General features: G+C 42.8%; 2 protein-coding genes across 3 annotated transcripts in view; one reads left to right on the forward strand and one right to left on the reverse strand.

The window, feature by feature from the left end:
• The first annotated feature begins 1,011 nt into the window (after positions 1 to 1,011).
• DCUN1D1 (defective in cullin neddylation 1 domain containing 1) lies at positions 1,012 to 19,216 on the forward strand. The gene is made up of 7 exons (XM_063407972.1): positions 1,012 to 1,142; positions 9,037 to 9,253; positions 10,494 to 10,662; positions 11,159 to 11,289; positions 15,083 to 15,165; positions 15,403 to 15,499; positions 16,481 to 19,216. Exons 1-7 carry the CDS (start codon positions 1,140 to 1,142, stop codon positions 16,558 to 16,560), a joined length of 780 nt encoding a protein of 259 aa, XP_063264042.1. The 5' UTR covers positions 1,012 to 1,139; the 3' UTR covers positions 16,561 to 19,216.
• Positions 19,217 to 24,179: 4,963 nt separating this feature from the next.
• Positions 24,180 to 25,268, reverse strand: part of ATP11B (ATPase phospholipid transporting 11B (putative)) — a 60,993-nt gene continuing 59,904 nt past the window's right edge. For both annotated transcript variants that reach the window (XM_063407970.1, XM_063407969.1), the window contains one exon: positions 24,180 to 25,261. Coding sequence is in view for 1 of the 2 variants with exons in the window: in XM_063407969.1 (XP_063264039.1) it covers positions 25,180 to 25,261 (82 nt within the window). In the remaining variant the exon portion in view is untranslated. The remainder of the gene's footprint in view (positions 25,262 to 25,268) is intronic.

The raw sequence follows: 25,268 nt of genomic DNA on the forward strand, positions 1-25,268 counted from the left end.
CTCTGATTTTCAGCAAAGTAAGCAAGAAACAATTCAGACCATTTTCTATAAAAACACATACATAAACTGTGGATATCCATGACGAGGAATGGCTTTTTGAAGTCTTAATTTCTCTGTGGTGTGTGCAATCATACCAGTATATAATATAAATACAGAAGCTTACTTTAATAGCTCCAAGCTCAGCAGGAGATGAGAGAACAAGATCAGATCTCAAACCTTTGTCCTTCACAACAGCAGTTTGCCACCACTGTGAGTTTTATCAGCAAATATTCTGCTTTCCCAAACTCCCTCGGCTGCCAAAAGCCTGCAGTAGGTAGAGTAAGCTTTCCTGGGAAAAAACAACTGTCTGGGATGGTGGTACAAACCGTGATTTAACCATTGCAGCCCCTGCTGCTAGTACGGCTGTGCTACTGCAGGAAGAGCTGCATCTGTCCACGGCTCCCCAAAGGGGAAAACAGCCTGGGGCAGGGAAAGCAGGGAAATCTTACAGGTGTGGAGGTGCTCCTCTGTAAAGCTGCTGCCCCGAGACCTCACCTTCCCCAGGTCTCCGTGGCTGCTCAGCAAACGATTTTGCCTCTTCTGCGAATCCATCCTGGAAAGCCCGAGGGATTTTCCCATCTCGCCTTTTCCATGTTCAGGGCCCCAGGAACGGCGGCCACACGACCTGGCGCTCACACCGGGAGCTCGAAAAGTGTTTGCCCTTTTGCTACTGCCGAAGCAGGAACACACAGGGAGCTCTCCGGACCGAGCAGCGGGTCTCGCCGTGAGGCGCCGCTCGGTCCCGCACCGCCGCTGCCCCCGCCGCGTCCCCTCCGAGCCCACCCCGTACCAGCCTCCAGGAGGCCGGGGGGGACCTTTCCTCCCTTCTCTCCCCTTCCCTGCTCGGGCCGAGCCCCCTCCCGGCGCTCGCCGCGACCTCCGCGCCCAGCGCGGCCCGGCCGCCGCCGCCGCTCCCGGGGAACGCGGGCCGGGGCCGCCCCCCGTGAGGGCTCCCGGCTCCCCGCACTGCGCATGAGCGGGGGAAGGCGGCGGAAGGGCCCGTGAGGAGCCGGGAGCCGCCGCCGCCGGAGGAAGCGCCGCCGCCGCCGCCCTCAGTGTCCGCCCGAGCCGGGAGGGGAGAGGCCCGCACAGCCCCCACCATGGTGAGCGGCCGCCCGCGGCCCCTCCGGGCCCGGCGCGGCGCCTCGGGGCCGGGCAGGGGCAGCGCGGCCTGGTCGTGGCGCGCTGGGTGTCCGGGAGCGGCCGAGGGGCCGGTGTCGGGTGCTCCGCAGCCGGGCACGATGCGCTGGCCCGGGCGCTGCTCGTCCTCCTGCCGGGCACGGCAGGGCCGGCGTGCGGGGCCGCGGCGCGGGCGGCACGGGCTGCTCCGGGCAGGGGCCTAAGCGGGGGGCGCCGGGATCCCGCCCAGGCCTCCGACCCGCGGGGCCCCGGCAGGGCCCGCACGGCGGGGAAGGGCTCGCTGGCAGCCGGTGCGAGGGTGCGGGCACCTCTGCGAGGCTGCGGCCGTGTTGTGGGCAGCCCTGGGCGGTCTGTGCCCTGCGCCTGCCCCGTGCCTGCAGCAGCGCCGGGCGGGCGTGCGAGGGGCTGCCACGAACCTGGGGCTGCTCGCAGTTTTTCCTCAGCATTTCAGATTTCTCAGGGCCCACTGAGTGCTGTCAGTTCACAGGGCAACTTGGGAGTGTTGGTGCTTCTTGAGCTGGGATTGTGTTGGAGAATTTCTGGATAATTGTTCTAGGGTCTCGGTTGGTTCTGTTCATAGAATGTTGCAAAGAGGGGCCTTGCAAAGGTCTCCTAGTAAAGGTCTTGTAAAGGTTTTATCTTTACTGTTCTTATAGCTGCGGATTTGCTGTGGACTCCCAAATCGACTTTCTCCCTTGCTTCTTGTACGGGGAAACGGCAATGTTTAGAACAACATTTGCTGGTTTTGTTTGCCTAAACAAAAGAAAAATATATTCCTTCAGTATAATTAAGGGGGCCCTCGTTGGTTTGTTGCACAGTGTGTTATGCACCAGAGGGAACAGTTTATAGTAGTGCTTCCAGGCTTTCTGCCTATTCAAATGTTGTAACAGCCTTAGCTACTACACCTGTACTTTTAAGTAATTTAAAGCAGTACTTTTTTGTAGCAGTGATACAGTCTTAGGAGGGGTGTGGGAGGGAGTCTTAAGATCTACTGGTGTATGCTTATTGGTATAAAGATATTTTATACTTGCTGTTAACACTATTCTCAAAAGCAGCGTTAAAAACATATTAAAAAAAATTACAACGTCACCTTTAATTGATGGAGTTGCGTTGGCATAAAAATTTGGTTAGCCAGCATTTAAATTAGTGGTGTGCAGACCTCTAATAAACTTGTCACTATGTAACTAGTATAATTTTAATTGAATAGTTTGATGTAGATCTTCGTTTGTGTTTTTTTATGAGAGCTTAAGACTGAAGTCTGAGTACAGTTCAGACTGTAAAGGTGTCTTACTGTAATTCTGCAGGTCTGGGACTGTCTCGAATAGTGCTCACACAGTAATGTTACACAACATTTTAAGAAGACTTTTGTCCATAAAAATCACCTAGAGCTGTCTCACAATATAAGTAGGCAAAATAAATACACTGTTGATGAAATAGACAGTTGATGTCTTGCATGTACGTATATTATTGGCTGGCTGTGAGAATTACAAATTTAAATGGAACAATACTGTAGAAAGTGGCATTATAACAGAAATAGTGATGCTCATCATTCGGAGAATAACTTTCTGTGAGAAGCAGCAGAATTCTGTCTGCTTGGTCTTCTTGGAAACACTTAACTGAAGAACCAGCAGATACATTCTGTGTAGCAATTCTGTGCTGCTAGATTGGTATTTATCAGATTGGAGGGAGTATGTGAGTACTGCAGTCATGGCCCCGAGCAGAGCTGTTAGAGCTGAGCACAGCTGTGTTCCAGGTTGTGCCTGTTGACTCCAACACCCCGGTGAAAGGTTGACAGAGACACTGAAGTGGGACTAAATGACAGGCTGCAGCTTTTAGAAGTAGTAAATACAGGTGTGGACGGTTTCCAGTGCCTGTGTGTAGGATTCTCTACCTGTACATTAGGTATGTCAAAGTCCTCTGTTTGGTCAGGGGGAAGGTGGGGAGGCTTCACAGAGATCTGAAGGTGCCCATCCAGAAATGTGAGTTCCCATGTCCCATTTTTCTGCCCGTGTCCACAACTGCTCCAGCTCGTCCAGCACAGCAAATGCCGTGGCACAGGGTCCCTCAGCTGGGGCCTGGCCCTTTCCTGTCCATGCAGCTCTGCCAGGTAGGGCACTGCTGGCCCTGCCTTGGTCTCACCAGGGTCCATGTGGCCAGAGCCACCAGGACAGAGGTTTCTGCCCTTGAACCCTCTTTGTCCCACATGTGGAAGGGACACCACCCTGCCAGTATTCCCGGGGCTGCTGAGGGCAGGCAGCCTCTCTTCCCAGCCTCATTTGAGCTGGCTGAGCAGCCCCTGCAGAAGTGCTGTCCTTCACCTTCCATGCTTCATCTCACCTGAGGACAGTGGTGTGCCCGTGAACCAAGGCACGGCAGTAAGCTGGTCCGTTTTACTCTGAGCTGTCTTCACTGCATCTTCACATCAATTCTGAATGATTTAATGAATTTAGAACTGTGTGTGGTAATCGAGGCCAGTGTGTGATTATCTACATCTTCATCCAGAGCCAAGTGCTAGCCTTGTCTCTATTTACATTATCTATTATATTGTCCAGTTTGTGTTCTCTGAAAAATATTTCTGTGCTGATAAATACATAATTTCTTACTGCAAACCTCAGCTGACAGGAAGTCGTAAAATTTAATATTACAAGAATTTCGTGTCTGACGCTGTCTCCTGTAATGCTAGTGTACTTCATGACATTGTTATGTGGTGTTTAACTCAACAAGCTATTCTGCAAGGCCAGCTGTTTATATGTGTAATCTGTGGTGCATATGCATGTCTGTAGCAGTTTGTTGATATTAAATATTTGAGGTTTGGTTGTGCCGTACTAAAACTTTAGATTCTTGGCATTACGCTTTGGATGGAATAGTCAGAGTGCTAGACAAGATGGTGCATGATCTTGTTTCCTCTCCTAGCTTACCAGAGATCCCTTTGAACTAACAGTTTAAATCACTTTTAACTAGAGCCATAAAAAAAAATTCAAGAATATGAACTACTCTGAGAACAAGGTGTGAAATTTATTATGTAGGTCTTGATATTTTACTCATGTTTTATGGTGCCAATGCAAATATACAGTATGAATAGAGCTTCTGCCTCAGACCAGTGTTAAGAATTCTAAACAACTGGCTGCTTTATGTTGCCCTTTTTATTTGGAACAGCCCTGATTTTTTGTGTTTCCTTCACCTCTCAGGTTAGCATGAATTATCATTATATCTACAGCAATATGAGTGTCTGTATATTGACCTTCTGCCTGCATGCGAGTATGAAATTATTTTATCCACTACAAGAACATTATATAGGGGTGAAAGCAACTTTAATTTTATGTTGTGATTTTCCCCTTGGATTTTATATCTCAACAGACTTTGTAAGTGTTTTTGTTCTGTTCCACTGCAGCCAAGTGGATTTCACATCAGTTTGAAACAGAAGCTTACAAATGTCCTGACTTTCTTACTTTGTGTGCCTTCTCTTAGGGAAGCTGCTGTGGAAAATCAAATGTAGTTGAAGGACATGTTTGTTTACATTATGCAGAAATCTAGCTATTTACTTTCACTGTTTTTGTCTTTACCTTAGGTTTTTTGGCTAGTATACCTGTGTGCCATCACTGTTTGTGAGTTAAGATGCAGTTCTGTGTGTTTGTAGATTTCTGTTGTAATTAACATTTTTCTTACCAAACAAAGACAAATACTCATGATTTTGCCTTTTAAGCTTTAGCCATGTGTTTGTTGAATACGAGCAGTAAAGCAGACATTTTTGGGTGTCCTGTGGTTCCTTTCAGGGATGCAGTGGGATGACTGAGGAGCAGAACTCCCAGGCCATTTGTGCCCATCAAGGGACAGAAGTGGCAGTGGGGTGAGGGGCTACAAGCCCGAGCCCCTGGGATTGAGCTTACATCGCTGGGGTCCTTGGGAAGAGCAGGGATGCTTCCCACAGCCACAGCTCTTGCTGGAGGCTGAATGCAGTCACTGGAAAGGCCTAGACTTTGTGGAGGTTGATACTATTTTAGAAAAGGCTTTTACCTGTCACAGGCACGAGAACTTAACAGGCTTTTCTTTGAGTCCTGCCTGAAACAAAAGCACAGATGTCACATCGCTCAAATTCCTTTACTTAGCAGTGAAACTAGCAGGAATTGGAGCGTCTGTATGAGCAGCTGGCAGGGGAAAGGTGGAGGAGTCACCGAGCAGTGACTGGGTGAGCCTTCCTGGGGGGCCACGAGGAGGTTTGGGCAGCAAAACTCATCGTGCCCTGCTTGTCTCACTGGTGGCCACATGGGACCTTTGAGCCAAGTCCAGGAACTCCAGCAGGGATCCTCCGCTCTCCAGTCCAGGCAGGGTGGGACAGAGGCTGGGGCTGTTTCATGAACATTGTCCAGGAGAGTGGAGCCCTCACTGGGCTGTGAGCTGTCTGCAAAATGTTGATTACCAGTGTGCAGAACTTATCTTTGCATCTGGGGTGACTAAAACAGTGCAGAAGAGAAGGAGAAACAGTGCTAGTCAGAGTTGGTGGAGATGTTCTTGCATTTTCTTGTTCCCAAGACCAGGAGAAAAAAATACTTGGGGAAATAAAAGTCCGAGTATTTTATTTTTTATTTGTAGTTTTTCACTGAAGTATCTGATCAAGGAAAGGATATTGAATTAGAATATTCAAATTTGGTACTTCATGGTAAGAGGCAAATCTTCATTTTAAAATCAAAGTTTTTGAACCAGATGTTAATTAGAGTGAGTGTAGTTTTATGAGTCTACACAATGTAGCTTTTCATTTGTGAAAGTTCTGTGTTTTAAAAGTAAGGTAATCTGTCTTGTTACTATGAAATTCTTATAATGAAGGGTACCTTGGATACCACACAAACTTGATCAAAGGCTTGCAGAGATGAATTTTTCCTTTTCCTCTTAACCCAAGAAATAAGGGTACAAATTTGTTTCATTTGCTTTCCATCGGTTTTCATGTGTATATATAGGCAAGACACATATCTGTTAAATTAAAATCCTATCTTCCTTTTTAGCCTGTGTTAAAGTTGAGATGTTTTAAGTGGATTGTGTTGCATTACAGTGAGCATAATTTCAGAGTCAGGTATTTGTTGCCTTTTGACTGTAGGATTAAAGGTTATGTGCTGTTCAGTATTGCACTTAAAACAATAATAGAGTATTAGTGCTCAGTGTCTAGAAATAGCCCTTAAAAGTGCAGAAGGTTTGGGACCTGTTCCTGCTTGAAGTGTGGGTTTTTAATGTGCTGGAAGAGGAGCTATAATAGGATGGTAAAAACTCAGCAGTAATTCCATCTCTGCTGTCCTGCCGTAGGCCTGCAGAGTGTCCAGTCACTTAGGATGTGGAGTGTCCTGTCCACATGGGCAAGGTTCTGCAGAAGCATTCATCAAATATAAATAAAGGGCTTTGGCACTTCTTCACTAAAAATAAACTCAGGTTTGACCAGGAAAAATATGATTATTCAAGAAAAAGATTATGGCTGAGCAGTGTGATTTATTGCATCTTATACCTTACTGGATGTTGTACTGATTAGTGTAATTAGCTGCTTGATTCATTGCAATTTTGATCTGCTTTTAAAAAAGGATTTGTATGTTGTTACTGTCACTTAGGGAGCCCCAAGCATGGGAAAATCTCATGTACATATGTAGAATTTAAATTTTATCATAAAAGGCATTTAAGCTGCAAGGTTTTGATCTAACAAATTGCCCTTCTCTTTTATGTGATAATATGAAGAACACACCACCTTTTGTGGTCCTGGGCAGCCATGGTAAAATCTATTTAAACCTGTTCCTTGACTTCTTATGGGATGTCACTGCTTTTGGAGTTCACCCTCACAGGAGAGGGCAGAACAGAGCCTCCTGAGGTTTTACAGAGTACCCACTATTAAATGGGCTATGCATACTTAGTGTACATGTTTAAAAAAAATCAAAATACTAAAGATTAAAGGCACCAGCTTTGTAAAGAAAAAAAAAAGAAGAAAAGCAAAACTAAGGTAATTAAGTATGGTTGCCCTATAGTGCAGCTGAGTCTGTGATGATGCAGCAGTCTGGCTGTGTGGAACTGATTAGAGGAAGCTGGTACTTGGTAGAGAAAATTAAATTTGGGATTGTTTCATCTTCATTTGGGATTTCATTCAGCGGTTTGTTTTCGTATATCTGAGTTTACAATACATTTTAACAAGCTGCAGCTAAAAATCCAGTAGGCATTTCTGGAAGTCGTTCCACATGGCTTTGTCGGTGTAGGTGATTTTTGTGGAAGTGTGAGCTCAGTGGTGCAAGGTGCTGAGTGTCTGCTGTGCAGCCCAGCAGGGACAGGTGGGGTGCACAGGGGCTGCTCTGCTGGCTTGGCCTTCACCTGCAACCACCTCTGCAAACCACACTTTGGAAATGTGTTTGTAGCCAGAGTCCAGTGTGACACACTTGGTCAAGGGACTGGAATGGAGCAGCAACACATAATAGCTTAAAAATGGCATAGCCTAACTAAGAGCACTCTGTTTGAAGTCTGCAGTCTGAGCTAAAAGTTGGGCTTCAGTTGAGTGTTATAGATACAGGGTGGTTTTTGTTTGGGGGGATTATTTTTATTAAAGGATGCTTAAGCTGAGGGTGTTGTTTTACTTAGTGTCTTATGTGGGTACCAGTTCAAACGGAATGTGATGCTCTTGTATTTTTTTCAATGGTGTAAATCTGGAGCTGGTAACTTAACTATTCTTACAAATAAAAGTGTTCACACTCGTCATCAAGCCAAGGAAAACTGATCCTGACTTGTAGGACAGATGAGTTTGTGTTCTGAAGCATTAGTTCTTTTTTCTAGTGATAATGTGATTGAACACTAATTATACTTTGGAATTAAGAGCTTGAGCACATACTGCTCCTAAATCACTCATTCTTTGGCTGTATTTTATCATATGTTGGGATTTTTTTTTTTTTTTTGCCATTTTCTCCATATTCCCTGAGAAGGAGCTGTTGAAATTCCAGTTACAATAATGAAGAGAATATGCAAGTTTTGGTTAGAATACAGAGTAAACTAAAAATGAAATATTTGTGCCATGTAAGAAATTTTTGTAATGTAAGAAATCCAATCCTGACTTAAAAATCTGTGAGAACTTTAATTTACCAAGCTGTAACATTGGGAATCTCTGCTTTGACCGTATTGAGTGAACTGTAGAGCTGAATTTGGGTGCAGTGCAGGAGCTGTGATTGCTTTCTCCGGATGAGCAGTCAGTTCTGTGTAACTCATACCCTTGAAATCCCGAGTGTGCTTCTCCTGACCAGAAATACCCTTGGGAATCCCTCTGTGCTGATAAGCAGCGAGTTTGTGTTCAGTGCTGGGATGGCCAGGTCTGGGCAGAGGCCTGGAATTCCCTGCTCTCACCTTGGCTCCTCACTCCCCCGCCTGCCTCAGGCACTGTTACCTTTTTTTCTTTAGCTTTGGTTGCTGCACCTGTGAAATGGACACAATGCCTCCTCGCTGGAATGTTTTGCAAATTATGTAGGTGGAGCTGAGAACTTTCAAAGTGAAAAATCTCTTTAAAGAAAAAGAAGTCTTGAAGGTATTTCAGTGTGTATCTCCCTGAAATGGATGACCCAGCCTGGTCCCTTGCTGCCATCAAGAGGCACCTCAGGAGATCCCGTTCCAGGCGTGACCCTGCTCCTGCAGCAGCTGGGACCACAAGGACACCAGGCTGCTGCTCAGTGGTGCTGAACTGCTCAGTGGCCTGCTCTGCCCCACCCCTGGAGGAAACTTGATCAGATATTTTGATATCCTGCTTGCTTGGGAAAATGATACTGATTTAAAAACCAGTAAGAGACTGGTTTTTATTTACTTGTGTTTTTTTGTTCTGTAGACATTTCTAGTTACAGTGTTGTCTGTTTTCACTAGAACAAGTTGAAATCGTCACAGAAGGACAAAGTGCGTCAGTTTATGGTCTTCACACAATCTAGTGAAAAGACAGCAGTGAGTTGTCTGTCTCAAAATGACTGGAAGTTAGATGTTGCAACAGACAACTTTTTCCAAAATCCTGAACTTTATATACGAGAGAGTGTTAAAGGATCGCTGGACAGAAAGAAGTTAGAACAACTATATAACAGATACAAAGGTGAGTACCCGGAGCTTTAAGGCTTATTTCCTACTTGTATAATTCTTATTTGCAATGTATTGGTGATGCTGTGCTCTTGTGCTGGGAAATATTAACTGACTCTTTCAGCTTTGTTTTTCTATACTAATAATACAAATTAGAAGGGAAATATAAGTAGGTTTGTGCTTCACAAGGATTACATGCAGGTACTTTATGCATTCTGGATGTATCTACATTTATAGGACATTAGGGTCTGAGCTGGAACTGTGTGTAGAGTGAGTAATTGTACTGGTTAATGAGGATTTTAGGTAATTCTCCTGGGGAAGGCAGATCACACAGGACTTGATCCTGACAAGGAAAAGGTTCCATACTAGGGATGGGTTCTACCTTAGCTTTTATTCAGCTTGATCTTATTATCAGGTAGCTACAGAGTGTAAAAGAAAACAGTCTCTATGTCTGTTATATAGCCAGTGTTCAACTGATATCCTACCACATAAAGTGGACTCAGTAGAGCAGAACAAATCCTGTGTTTTAGCACTTAATCTAAAAAAGAGTGCTCTGTTTTGTGTCAGTTTTCCTATGTTTTGTGTGTATAATCCAAATACCGTTTTTGTGAAGTCTGTGTTGGCTTGCATTGGTAGATCTTTGTTAGCTCAGTGGAAATGTGAGCATCTCACTCCCAGAGCAGATGTTGGTTCCTTTGTGGAAGAGGAGTGGGCCTGGCTGACAGGGCAGTGTAACTTCCCCTGGAGTTACTGTGTCCAGCCTCCTTCATGCTGAAACCTCCTGTGTGCCAGGAGAGGCCCGAATCTGCTCCTGGGGTGGCCGTGGATGGGCAGGTTTGGGTGTTGGTACAGCTTGGAGATGAACACTGCAGAATGGCTTCTGATGGGACACAGCTCATCAGGCTGACCAAGGAGCCAATGGCTGAGGGTGCTGGGGAGAGAACCACTGTGCTCTGTAGGGAATGAGTCAGATCCTGCATGTTAGCAGGCAGAAAACAAATGTTTGTGGTGCTTTTGTGTCTCAATGAAAATAGCATGAGCTGCATGGTATGGGAGGCTTTATTGCAGTAACTGCCTCAATTGTTAGAGCTTAACCACTGGGAACACTCATTTAATTTTGGTTTTAAAATACTCTCTTATAAGGGCTGATCCCAAAAATGGCTTCTTGAAAACATTTCCTTGTCTTAAATACACTTGTTGAACAAATTAGCTTTTTCAATTATGTTTTTCTTGATACTTACTTTTGTGTCCCAAAGATCCTCAAGATGAGAACAAGATTGGCATAGATGGGATTCAGCAGTTCTGTGATGACCTAGCCCTGGACCCAGCCAGCATCACTGTGCTCATCATCGCGTGGAAGTTCCGCGCTGCCACGCAGTGCGAGTTCTCCAAGCTGGAGTTCATGGACGGAATGGCTGAGCTGGGGTAAGGGCTCCCTCCAGGTCAGATGGTGCCAGTGTCATCCACTGTCCTCTTTTGGGGAATTCCCAGTCTTGGAGTCCTTTCTGAGACGTTTTAGAGCCCAGCATCACTTGTGTGCCTCTGGAAAAACGCAGCCCTGCCGTGGCTGTGTGAGCGTTGTGTGCTGGTTGGCACAGAGCTGCTCTGGCAGGTACAGCAGGGATGTTGGGCAGACCTGGGGTTCCTCTGCCTTGTGAGAGTGCAGGAGGCTTTATCACATTTTCCTAAAATTTTTGTGGATTGTAGAACCTGATACATCAGGTATATGTGCAAATGCAATGTGAAAAAATAACAAATAAATTAAATTCTTGTAGTGGTGCAGACTCATTAAAGGCTTCCTGAATTGTGTTTTGGTAATCATTTTGTATTCTACAAACAGTTTATAGATTTTTGTTTAACTCATGTTTTTATGGCAAAATGAATAATAAATGAATAAACAAACGTGCTTTTTAAAATGCAGATGTGACAGCATAGAAAAACTGAAGGCCCAGATTCCTAAAATGGAACAAGAATTAAAAGAGCCAGGAAGATTTAAGGATTTTTATCAATTTACTTTCAACTTTGCAAAGAACCCAGGACAGAAAGGTTTAGGTATGTAATCTAATTCATAAGTATTTGTTCATAAATATTGGAAATTACTAATTAAAACAGTAGATGAATGTATTGTTGTGATCCTATGAATCTGGAAGATAATCACCCTTGGGATAAAATCCATCTCTGTGTTTTGAAAGATAGATTTCAATTTAAGGTATTCAAATTGATTGTTAATAAAGGCTACAGAATTTTATGAGAGAGGGTTTATTCTTTCACTCTGAGTGCAGTTCTCAGTGAGCACAGTGGATTATGGTCTTACATTAAAGACATAATTACACCACTTAAAATTTTTGCAGCACTGAACAGATTAATTGAATTTTTACTTTTAGGATAAATGGAAGCTGTAAAACCATTTTCTGTTTAAGCACATTTGTACAGTCCCTTGTAACACCAGAAATGTTTGCAAATGTCGTAGCAGGATGGAGTTGGAATGGTGCAGATGGATTCCTGTGTTCTGGGCCTGATGCCTGCTGGTGCCTAACTACAGAGTTTTTTCCTCCTTACCTCACTGGAGGCTTTTTTGTCATTAATTCAGAGTTCACATGCTGAGTGTGGCTTTGGTTGGTGTAACAGGTGGAATGAAGAATAACTTATTTAAACTAATTTCAGAACACCACAGTTTGGATGGAATTCAAGGAACAAACTCTGTCTATTCAAAACAACAAAAATGAGGGGATAAAAATTTCTTTCGAGCAGTGATGTTAAACAGCCCAAATGTACATCCATATCTCTGCAGTGTGATTTGGCTGTTAGCCATAACTAGCATTTCATGGTCTTGTAACTTCTTGAGTGAATTGTGCTGGTTTTGAGAAGTAATAAAATATGGAAAGGCTGGTAGGTTCTTCCTTGGCAGCTTTGCATTTGTTTTTCCCAGTAATGAAGAGGCTCTGAACTGGCTGCCACTGGACAGCTTTGCATTCCCAGGCTGTGTAAAGATGAGCTTTCTGCTTTCCTTTTATTGGCTTTTATGTACAGACCAACTTTTGGCTTAAAATGAGTGTTGAAAAATAAGTAAATAAGCAAAAGCTCTATATCCTTCTTTGCTGTATCTTGTTTGTTGTTTTCAGTGGATTGAGGATTTCGTTGTATCCAAAGGAGCTAAAAGTGCTGCTAAACCATCTGAAAATACTTGAGCATGCTTGTAGTCATTTCTGAATCATGCAAAGAAACGAAGAGGCTGATTTGTGTTGTAGAAAGTCGTAATTTTTTTAGGCTGCTACAACAAGGAAAATGTGGACAGCAGCTGAATTGTGGGATTAATTTCTCAGGAAAAGTGATTCACTTGCTTTATTTCTCATTCATCATAAAGCTTCTTCATGCAGGTTAAGCTCTAGCACTGCCACTGGCAGACAAGTACAGTTCTCTGAGATCCATATAGCATATACACAGTGTAAGATAGGTTTTTAAATTGTTTTTAAGTGTGGAACTGAGCTTAAATCTGGATGCTTACCAGCCCTTTTGGTGATCATAAATACGCAGTTCCAGGCATGAATTCAGAACAGGGCAAAATAATTCTGGAAACCCTGGAGCAAATGAATACTGGGAGGAGTAAAGAGCTGCAAAGTAAGTGCTGTTAGTTAGGCAATTAATTTTGGTGTGTCTAAATAACTGCTTGTAGGAACTTGCAAATTGATTTTAATGTATATTGGCCTCTAATCTTGCAAACATTGTGCAGTAGTTCAGGCACAGCTCTGGAAATACATTTCTTCTGCATAATTCCTTACTACTGTGTAAGTGCTGTGGGTGCCTGAAAAGTTCTTGTGGTATTTGCATCTCACTGGAGAATACCCTGTAGCTGGTGTTCATCTCAAACATTGTTTGCTTCTCTTGCATCTCTCGGGATAAAATTCAGAATGGAGGATGTATTTTGAGACTCATATTTGATCCAGAAAGATTTCACTGGGCATTTATCACACTTAAAAAAACCTAAAATTATCTTGTTACCTTCCAGTTTTGTTATTTCATATAACTTCTTTTTAAAAATGTAGTTTTTCCCAGGGCATTATGTCATCATGCTTTACCTGTTTGGACTCACACAGTGAGTTTGCGGTTGCAGCATCCTGGGATTTAGCTTTTAACAGCCCTTTTCTTACCCCCAAGAATTATCTCAAAATTGTATAAAAATGTCAGAATGCACAGTTTGTTTATAGTGATTGTTTACAAACCACTGTAAAATGCAGTGATTTGATGATCTTACCTTTTTGTATGCACACTATTAATGCAGCATAAGTCAATAAAACTTAGTTTTTAATCTGTTTCCTTGAGGAACTGATCAGCTTTCTCTGAAGTTTGTATCTATTAATTTTTAGAAAGGCAGTAGTTTTAGTTGCAAGTTAAAATTCATGTTTTTGTACCTGAATCTCCTGTTAAAGAGGTTCTACAGTCCTGAATGAGCTGCCATTTTCAGATACAGCTTCATTTACTGAGGAGTAATGATTTCTGTCTAATTTGTCTCTGCTTCTTGACATTCACACACACTTTTGTCTGAAAGCAAACCTCTGCAGCTGCTGGAAAATCCTTCACAAATTTATTCTGTACTTTGGTCAGGAGGTATTGTAATGTGACTCTGCTGTTTGAGAACTTTTACTATCAGATGCTAAACAATTCAGAAACTCCCCATCAGCTTCTATTTTCCCTCCAGCAATGTAGATTTCATACTTTTTTATTTTGTTTGCTGTTGGTTTCACCTCCAAGATCTACCTCCCTGGGTTCCTTTAAATATTTGGGCATCCTGGAGGAAGGAAGGGAGTGGAGTTCTTGGGTTGTTGGTGTGGGTGTTTCTCTTTTTTCCTGAGGTGTGCAGCTGATCCTGTGCCTTCTCCCCCTGCATCCACAGGGGTTTGTTAATAGAATAAATTTGCTGGACTGCCATATATATATGAGAGCTTTTGTCACAAAGAGGCCTCGTGCCTGGGCAGCCTTTTGGGGTCCCTGTGTGATACCCTGGGGCTGAGGATACTGAATTTGGTAATTCACAGTGAGGGGTGTTTGGTGCTGCAGCACTGAGCAGTTCCTGTCATTCCTGGCGGTGCAGGTGACCCTGGGCAGAGCTGTGGCTGCCAAATGTCCTTTGTGTGCCCACAAGCAACAACAAAACAAAACACAAAAAAACCCCACCCAACAAACAAAAGGAAAAAAAATCCAAATCAAAAGGGCCAAAAACTACCCCAAACCATCAACAAAAAAGCCCCAATCAAAAGCAAAAACTCAACCCAACCAAAATAATACCACCAACAAATAAACCAACCATGTCCTGTCTGCTTAAGGACACCACCTGAAGATTCTTTTTCAAAAAGAAATATTGAATGCAGAAATGAGCCCTTCACAAAAGCCTCGTTACAAAGGCAGCACCTGGAATAAAGTTGCCCTAAAAATGAAATAATTAAAAGTTGGTTTTATCTAAATTGTATTTTATTACATTAAAAAAGAGAAAGTCTCAGTACAAAATGCTACAAATTTTCTTTTCAAGCCAATAGCATTTTTTACCTGAAAATATTTTGCTGACTTTTAACTAAAGTATTTTTAGATAGCAAAAGGCATATGGAATGTTCTGGGGGGTTTTTGGATGTGTTAGATATTAATATGGGCAATTTTCACTTCTGTAACATGTAAAATATATGTGTAACACTTTATTTATGGTTGCCTTTTTGTAAAGGATCCATGAGTATATTTGCATTAGTTTAATCTTTTCACATTTGTAGATACATGGTTCATCCTGGTGTTAAGATACTTGTGGAGATTATATATTTGATATGTATATCTCTAAAAGTAATATATTTTAATATTACAGATTTAGAAATGGCCATTGCCTACTGGAATTTAGTACTTAATGGAAGATTTAAATTTCTAGACTTGTGGAACAAATTTTTGTTGGTAAGTTTAAACCTTTACATAATCTGGACTGCAGTATTTTCAGAAGTTGGAAGATAAACATGTTTAAGTTATTGAGTACATGAAATAGACTGTCTTGACCTAAATCCCAGATATTCATAGTGTGTACAAGAGAAATGTATTTTGGGGATATGGATGTGTCCGAGACAGTAAAAAATGAATGTATAATAGCGTTTTGATTTCTTTGTTTAAATATAATTTTTCCACCTCTCCAAACAGGAACATCATAAAAGATCAATTCCTAAGGATACCTGGAACCTTCTTCTAGACTTTAGTACAATGATAGCAGATGATATGTCTAACTATGATGAGGAAGGTAAACCTTGCCACTTTCTCTCATTACCTTCTAATTGTGTTTTATATTACATTTATTACTGTGTAGCTTTGGCACAATCTCAAAACCAGCTCCATTAGAGTATTACTGGTGATCTGAAGTCCAGTTAGAGCTGCTTTAATGCATGTTGTAATCATCTCTGTTACTGATGTGTTAAAAAAGAAATGCTGAAGCTTTCATGGAATCCATTTTCTTTTTTTGTTCTGTCTGAGCTCAGACACAAATTCTTTCTTACTGAGACAACCCCGAATTCTTTCTTATTGAGACAAACCCTGCTATATGTCCATTTAAAACCCACAGGTTCTCTGTTGGTGCAGTTCTTGGCATCTTCATCCAAGTAACTGATCCATGCTTGTGCAGCTCTGTGCAGACTCCTCTGGTTACTGCATTTTGTAGCTGAGAATGTTTTTTATCGGGTTGCTTCAGTTTATGTGAGGCTTGGACATGTTTTGACATGGGAGTGAAGCTGGCAGCACACGGGGGTTGTTGAACAGAACTCACTTCCTACCAAATGTGTTTCTTGTAAACTTTTGTATCGATCTTTCCTCCTCCAGGCCTTGTGCAGCCAAGAGCAGCAGATTCCCCTCAGCCCTTGGCAGCACATCAGTTCAGTGAGGGGGAAACGAAACTTGTGATACCTCTGGAGCAGAGGCACCAAACTTCTCCCACTCCATTTAGCAGTTGTGTCCTCATTCCCTTGTCAGTTTTGAGTTAGGATTTTGGTCAGTTTTCTGGTTTTGTCTGGAAGGTGATCCTTGAAATGATGTGTATTAACTGGCTTTAAAGGAAGCAGAAATCTTTAATTGGCTCTCAAATTTCAAGCAGGAAAATAAAGTCATTTTTTTTTGCTTCAGACTCTGCCTAGTTTAATACTGGAAAGTAAATAGCTTTTCTGGATATGACACTTGTGAAAGAATGCCGTGTTGAACCAAGTTCTGACATTCTGGTGTTTTCCTCTTTTAGGGGCATGGCCAGTTCTTATCGATGACTTTGTGGAATTTGCACGCCCTCAAATTGCTGGGACAAAAAGTACGACAGTGTAGCATTAAAGGACCCTTCTAGAGTGTACATAGTCTGTACAAATACCTGAAATGGAAAATTGCACAGTCAATTTCTGCTGGCTGGACTGAACTCAAGATCAATCCTCACAATGTGGCTGAGGGTTGAGACAAACCTTTAAGGATACATCTTGGACCATATCATATTTCATTCTTCTACTGGTGGTTTGGGCTTTTCTTCTAGTCTGGACCACTCTTGCCCGTTAAAATTCCAGCACTGTGGATTTCATCATGGATTTATTTTTTGTTGGTGGATCACCCTAGTTTCATCTCCCATAAGTCCTAGAAGCTTTATAATTATTTTGAGGTTTCTGATTTCACATAAAGCACAACGCTGGTCATCATCAGACAACTGTTGTATGGCATCTGAATTATACAGATCAACATCAAAACAATTTTTAAAAGAATCCTTAAATATACACTTGGGGCTAGTTGCAAAGACTGTACTGATAGCACTTCCTGCAAGAGTGATATATTTAAGTGTGCTGGGTCCCAGTTTTTTCTTTTCTGGAAAGGTGCAGGTGTCGTCTGCGTTCGAGTCTCTGCTCCCAGCAGTGACAGGAGTGACCAGGGAGCCCCCGGGCTGGGCTCTCTGTGCCTGGTGAGGTTTGCTGGGGCTCAGCTGCTCTGGGGACAGCTGGGGGACAACACAGCTCGAGCACTTGCAGCCCGTGGCGATGGCAGAGCCCGCAGTGAGCTGTGTCCTCACAGAGCCCAGCCTTCTCTAGGTTACTCTGAGAAATCAGATTTCGTTACAGTTCTGAAATGCTTATCTGTCTGTCAAAGAAAGGTTTTTCATTTCTGTGGAAATCAAACACTTGAATATACTGAATTTGTGTCTTAACTGTTTGCTACACAATACAGTATTTTAAATTAAGATATGTGACTTTTACGACTGAGGTGTGACGAAGCAAATGGCCCTGTTGTACAAGAAGCTGGGGAGGTTGATGTGAATCTGGGTTTTGAAACCATTATCCTGGTAAGTTAAATCTTCATAACAGAGGTACTGCCATTATGGATGACACCCTTTTTTAAATTATTTTGCTGAGTTTTCCTTAAATTGACGTATCACTGTGGTTGCCAAATACAGAAATTTGGAGTAAAGCTTTCCCAAACAAGCACAGATCAGATACAAACTACTACACTGGCTTTGGTTGTTAAATTATTTTGTGGATCATCACTACTTCTGTCTTGCTGCGTTAGACTAAATCGCTTCATTTGGATCAAAGCAGGTTTTATCAGATGTGATTCTTTATTAATACAGGAGCTCTTTAGCTGCTTTTTATGGTCTTTTACTTCTCACAGAGTTACTTGTGAAGGGATTTGATGAATCCTGCTCTGGAAAACAGGCTGGAAAGAAGGAGCTCCAGGAGAGGAGACAGACCATACTTAAAAGTGAGAAGAGGGCATTTAAGTCCATGCTCTAAATAGTGCCCTGATAAGGCCAGAATTATTTTTGAGATCAGTCACTGGTACTTGCACTAGACTGCAGCATGATTTTATGCAGATGCTAAAAGTATTTTAGGGGAAAATTGACTATTAAACAGCTAAAATTTTTATTTGTACTCTGTGCAGTTGACCTTAAGGCTGGCTCCCCTTACTGCAGTGCCCTTTTGGCAAATCCAGTTGTGCATTTATTCCAAAAATACAGTTCCTCAAAAACATTGCAGACTTGCTCCAGCTACTGGAATTGGCTATGCCAAAAACTGTGTGTTTTGCTGCTTTCAGTATTTCCTTTCTCAGTTTTGTGTAAATAAAACGGGGACTTGAAATTAGGGGGGTGGGTGGGGTGAAAAAAAAAAAAAGGCTCGACAAGGTTATCTCTGCGTGCTGTTTTCTGTCTTGAGGGTTTTGGTACTGTTTCAGATTGCTTAGTTCAAGGATGCTGTGTTTGGAGAGGAGAACTGACTTGCTTTTCATCCCAATGCAGACTTGTCCCTCAAAAAAGTCTGGGATTGGGCAGTGGCAAAAATGCCGTGGTGTTTTAAAGACTCTTCCTTCTGAATGCAAGATCTTTCCAACAAAATAGTGTTGTCATCAGTTTGGTACTACATGCTTATAATTACTGTGTAATTATAATGAAATACATAAAAACTTTGACTAATTATGTTGCAGAAAAGGATTATTTGTGCTATCATGGCATCTTAAAGTTTTTCAAAATGACTGAAGTTGAACCATTGATTTAACAGGGTGTTGTTCTAAGGACAAAATGCCTGGTTACAGGGAATATTTTGTACTGAAACGTGCTCTGATGTGGCCATGTGGGGTTTTTTTCCTTCATATATGTGTGGGGTTTTTTGTTTGTTGGTTTTTTTTTTAAGAATGCAGCCAGTTGCTTACTTGGATTGCTTTAATTCGTAAGTGCTTATGTCTTCAATTTGATGATCTCCCTGCAGATGGATGAATTTAATTTTGCCAAATGTCATGGAAAAAAAATGAAGGCAAACATCAAGTTTGTAAACTGTTTTTATACATTAAAATATGTACAAAATTAGAAGTGCCCTGATATAAAACACTTAATCTTGAGATTATATTTAGTAAAGTCCCATCATTTACATATCTCTGTAAGTTCAAAATGTAACTTCTTACAATCCCTCTCATTACCAACAGAGGCAATAAAGCTCCAGTGAAATTGCCATGACTGAGGTTTGTACTGCATTGTTTCAGTGTTTTATTTGTAAAACTTGTTTTCTGGAATGTGCTTTTAGGGAGTGGGGGGAAAAAAGCATGGAATACGTGTGTTCTGCATGAAATACAGTTCAGGGCAAGTCTTTCTTTTGGGGGGAAAAAATCCCCTAAAAACTGCTCGTCCCCTGTGGCTGTTGCTTGTTCCCAGTGTCTCCAGTCCCAGCTGGAGCTGGTTCTGCAGCCCTGGCCAGGCCCAGCTGTGAAGGGAGACCCTGCAGGGCTTCAGATCTGCCTCAGGGACAGCACCAAAGCCACTTCTTATTGACCAACCTGTTAAAAAGGAATTGGTTTACAGTGAAATCCATACTCAGACATCCTTATTTAAGAAAGATATAATTTTTTAAAGAATGCATTTAATAAACTTTTGTCATTCACACTCTTATTTAAATAACGTTGCCAGAAGTCTCTGTAGATTTTATTGGAGGATGGTAAATTGACTGGGTTGGCTTTGAAACAAAAACCAGTGATGCCCTTCAGGCCTCTGAGCTCTCCAGCAGTTGACCACACCATTAAATACTTGATGTAATTATCATTTCAGCTATTTAAAAAGGCCTTAGCTTTGTAAATATGGAGCTGGTTTAGTACCAACGTGTAGAAGTATCTGCAGCAATAAACACCAAGAGTTTTGCTCCGAAATGGGCACCTGTACCTCAGGCCCAAGTCTGACCTTTTAAACTGGTAGAAAACATCCAGCCTCTGGAAGTTCTCAGTCAGCAAAAGATGACTAAATGCAAATTGAATTTGAGTTTTGCATGAAACTGCAACTGCTTCTTTTCTAAAGTTGATTTTGGAATATAACATTTAAAGCCTTTTTCAGTGTTCAAAGGGCAACGGGCAGGAGTCTGAGGGAAAATCAAATCAGGGCCAGGAACCTGTGAGGGTGAGAGATGAGGGGGCTGTAAAAATTGTGTGGGGAGAGGTCAAGGTTTGTTTTCTTTTTCTTGCTGGTGACTTCTCTGCAGCCCTGCTCCTGTCCCTGGGCCAGGGTGCAGCACGCCTGCCTGTGCTCTGCCATCTTTTCCACCACTTACATAATTAAAACAATGACTCAGCTAGAAGTGAAATTTTTATTTAATAAATGTAATTTTCATAAACCATTTTCAAAACAACTACTGACCAAGCTGTACAAGGAGCAAGCACACGGCCTCTCTGTCAGAGGAGCAAAAATAATATGAGGCAGCCACAGTGTCAGAGGTCCAAAATTCTTAGTATTATTGCTCATTTCCAGTGGACAACAGCCCTAATCCACCTAAAATTAAGGATCAACATCTTTTAAAAGGTCCTTCTTGCAGACATGAGACCATTCCAGTTTTTGTCTTCAAAGAAGCAAGCTCAATACCACTTCAATGAAAAAACAGGAGTCTGGATGGTGATTTGTTATCTTTGTATGCATAAAACCTGAAATCTGTCACAAGCACTGCAACTAGGAATTGTAAAAATATATTCTTTGAGATACAAATAAGATCCTCCTGCAGCAAGGTGTGCCTCATTTTTAACCCTTTTCCACTGCATGCTCCACAGACCATCTTTTATTCTGTCAAAAGGTTAAAAGGGTGAGAGCCTGCTGCTGTTTGAAGTGATTTCCTTGAAAACTGCTGAGAGATGAACAAACCCCAGGCGCTGGAGGCGCCCGCCAGGGTCTCTTCAGCCGAGCCTGGCTCTGTCCCCACGAGCAGCGTTCCTGTCCCGCAGAGCTCTGCACCCTCCGCGGTGACACCGACGGGACCCGGGGGGCTCAGCGGAGCCGGGTGGTGACAACAACGTCCCCTGAGGAGCACCGGGGCAGCACACGCGGCTCTGAGCGAGTCCTGGCGCCTTGGGAGCAGCACTGAGCTGAAGGGAGAGAGAAATCCACAGAAAGCAGAAGCCTGGCACATCTGGCACATCTGGCACATCCCGCTGCAAGTGCGTGACAAGAGCTGAGAGCATCCCCAGCACCCGGCCCTGCTCCCGCTACAGCCCGAGGCATTCCCAGAGCTGAGAGCAAACAGCGGCAAGGAACGGGCCAAACAATCAACAGTAAAAACATCTGCAGAAAAAAATCCCAGCCCAGAACTGCAAAGGAGAGAGTCTGGCTGGGAAATTATTTAGGAACAGATAAAGGCTCAAATGAGTCCCTGGTGAAGGGTTTGCCCAGCTCTAGGAACGGCTCCTTTAGCAGTGACAGCTGTGTAACAATCTGTAAAAAAGCAGTGGCAATGGTGTTAGTAGGGATTCTACACAAAAAAGAGAACCTCAAAATGAGTGGTTCAGAAGCACATTTTGCCTGAGCACTTTGGAACAATGAATTTCACCAAAATCACAAATATTTAGAAGTACAGCAATAGCAGAACTATTGAAAATAATTTAGGCCACAGCTTTGAGATTTCTAGCACTAGAAAATGGTATTTTATTCCAGTAGAGGAGTTACACTACAATAAAAAATATATGTTTGAAAGTATTACCAAATATTTTCAATAAGAAATTATACGTGCTCAATATGCATTCTAAGTTGCATAAGCTTCTCTCAAATCATTCTGAAAATGAAAACCCAAAGTTTTCAGCATTCCTTCCTTTGAAGTTTCTGTTCTCCCTTCCCTGCTGTAATCTTAAAAAATACAGAGTATTTTTAACCGGACTATTTTTGTTTTTGAAATAATTCAGAACATCTCAGGCTTTTTTTCCCACTGCATTCTCTCAAAAGCATGAGTTTGGCCACTAAAATTGTTTTCCTAAGTAACAAAACCAAACCCTGTTTTTCCCAGAGGCAGAACTGACCTGCAGAGAGCAGGATCCCATTTGGGAGTGGCTGTGGAGAAGGAGCTTCCTCAGGGACACTGCATAGTAAATTGAGTGTACACCACTCTTGCTTTGAACTACAAACATCTACTACAGGCTTTTATGGATTTCAAAGCTAAAAGGTAAATAACAGAACATTTCCTCCCATGGCAAAGCCTCCCCCACCCGTCCACCACCACACTGGGAGGTGAATGCCAGCATCACCCTGAACCAGCTGGGATTTTCAGTTTCCCTCATGAAGGACCCTGCACTGTGCCCTGGGCACAGGGAACTGGCTCCTGCACTTCATCTATCAAAGAAATGCAGTGTTCCTTCCTTGAATAGGAGAATTTTTAAAAGCTTTGTGACATCAACACAAAACCCCAGTGATTTCCACACAAAGTATTTGTCACAGCAAAAAACCTGCCCTTAAGCAAACCACATCTGTGCTCTTACTCAATGAGACATTTCTGACTTAGATTTACTGCAAATAGAAAAATATACCTTGGCCGAGGGATGGATTCTTAAGTCCTTCCTGAATTGTTTAAATGCAAGTTTCTTCGGTAACCTTACAAACACTGGGAAAAGGGGAGGCGGGGGAAAGGGAGGAGAGGAGATGGAAGGTTTTAAAGAAACACACAATGAGCGCAAATTATTCTTCAAATTCACGACTGAGCTGCTTTTGTGCAAATCTACTCAACGCACTGGTGTGGTCAGAGCCAAAATACATCACCTACAGAGCCGGGCAGGGGAAATGCTTGGAGTGGGGTCCGTGGCCAAGCCTCTGCTCCCCTCACACAGTGAACCACACGGATGGATGAGGGCACACGGTCACACACACGGACAGGACACGGCTGAGCCTGACACGGAAACAGGCACTGCTGGAAAGTGAAACACTGGCTGAGGTGGAAAACACAGCTAAACAGCAGATATCTGATTAGAGGAGTAAAATAGTTCTGTATTTCCTAGGTATCCATGGCAGCGTGAAGACTCCTAGGAGGAAGAACGACTAGGAAGAAAATTACTATTTTAAACCCAGGTTTAACATAGATATGAAATATCAAGGATGTTATAGGAGTTGTAAGTGTATTTTGCTACTGTGGGGGATCTGGATGGATGACATCCAGGTTATTGCCTCTCCAGCTGGATCCAGGCTTTCAGCCCTATGCAGGGGGATTAGTCACATGTTCATACCTGCTGCATGAGAAGACAAAGCTGTTTTAGTGTTTCTTCATCCCCTGGGCACTTCCTGGGAGGAGTCTAGTGCACACTGACATTTTCAACCTCAAGCTTTGCTGCACTCGGGCATCTGAAGACATGATACAGAAATGTGCTACGAACACTGAATTGAACACTTGTTCAAAAGGAAACTTTGCTGTATTTTGTTTCTTCTTGTCTCGTAATTTCTTTTAGAAGCTTCTTAATTTCTGAACTGATCTTCACCTGTAACAGTGGGAAAAATCCCTTGTGTACTGCAGGTTCAAGTCACTACAAATTTAACAACAAAGTTGCAATGACAACTTCTTTCCTCCACAGTTGTTGCCTTGAGCACTGAGATCTTGAAAACTCCACAGCACCTGCAGCCTTCAGGTCTGAGTGAAGCTGCCAGGCACTGATGCAAAACAATGCTCCAGGAGGAGAGCTAAATAATCCCAGTTAAAGCCATGGGCAGGAAAATGAACAGCAGAGCTGTTTATAGATCAGGAACATCTGATGGATCTGATCCCAGACAAGCGGGACCCATTCTCTGCTCACTGAACATGGGAGAATTTGGGATGTCAGGAGGGTTCCACTCCCCTGGCAGCAGCCCAGTTACAGCCAGCCAGGTTTGCAGCAGCCCACATTTACCGTTTTTACCCAGATCGAATTTTCAGATGGATCTTTACACTTCTAAGTGTCCCACAGGAGGAGCACGCCCGTTCTGGATGGGATGTCACTGTCAGAGATGGCAGAGGGGCTGTCCCGGAGCAGCAGCACTTTCCCAGTCCCAGCCATGAGCAGCACCGTTCCAAGGCACCCCTGCAGCACCTCCACAGCCCGGGACAGGCAGGGGGTGCAGCCGCCCTGGCTGAGGGGACAGTGAAATGCTGCTGCTCCCCAGCCCCACCGTGCAGACACCGGGACAGGGAGGCACCTGCAGGATGCACCACCCGAGCTCCAACTGTGCAATTCGTTTTTATTGGCATACTTAGGTATCAAAACATTGCCACCGAGCTCTCGGATCCTTCCCATAGACGAAGATAATTAAGCATTGATCATATCTTCAAAGTACAACATGACCTAATATAAATACATGAAAAAGAACAAAACATGCAAAAATCCCCCAACTTTTAAAGGATTAATAATTCAAAAAATTTATGCTAGTGAGACTTCTGTTCAATCCACCAGTTCTTAACAAATTTTTCCATGTCAGGATCCAGAACTGTTAAAAAAACACACAGGGCATAATAAAAATGACTGGTTTCTGAATTGTACTTTAGGACAACAGTTCCATCCCTTACTATTCCAAATTACTGATTTGTCATAGTCAAGCATTTTTCAAAGCAATGGCTAATACATTGCCACTCATACACCAGCATAAATATTTGAATTGCATTTAACTCTCAAAATTACCAAACTGATTGCTTACAGAATACAGTAACTGTCCACAGAAGTAACAAAACTGATTTGTCAAACTGCTAACACAGCATCTGCAAGACAGCTCAAAATAAATTTGTGTTTAAAGGGAAGGCTCATCATGAAAAACACAACTTTTTAAAGTTTCATTGTGGAGATTCAAATTGATTCAAATTGGATCACTCAAATTTGGGAGGAGAAAGATTTCTGTCATTGCTCTACAGGGACATCTCAAGTATTGAATGTAGGATTCCAATCTGCTCATACAGCAACAAAAAGGATAAAATGGTCAGAGGTAAAAGCATTCCTTAAAAAAACCCAAAAAAAAAAAAAAAAAAAAACAACCCAACTCATTTAGCAATTTGTAGATATAATTTAAAAAATCCTGGAAGTGACTGCTGTGCAGGTTATGCCAGGCCAGGCAAGCCCTGCCTGGACTCAGGAGCGCTCTGGGCTTTGCCGGGGCAGACACTGAGCTCGCCTGGCACCTGCCAAGGGCTGTGAGCACCACAAGGCTTCCACAAGGATTCAAAAATGTCCCTGTCAGCAAGTGGAGGAGTCCATTGTGGAGAGAGTCAGGATGCTCCTGTCGTTGGCATAGAAGGGATCCGATGAACTCCATGATCTAAAGT

This window comes from Prinia subflava, chromosome 11 (genome assembly GCF_021018805.1).
Source record: "Prinia subflava isolate CZ2003 ecotype Zambia chromosome 11, Cam_Psub_1.2, whole genome shotgun sequence".
In the NCBI taxonomy this organism is placed as follows: domain Eukaryota; kingdom Metazoa; phylum Chordata; class Aves; order Passeriformes; family Cisticolidae; genus Prinia; species Prinia subflava.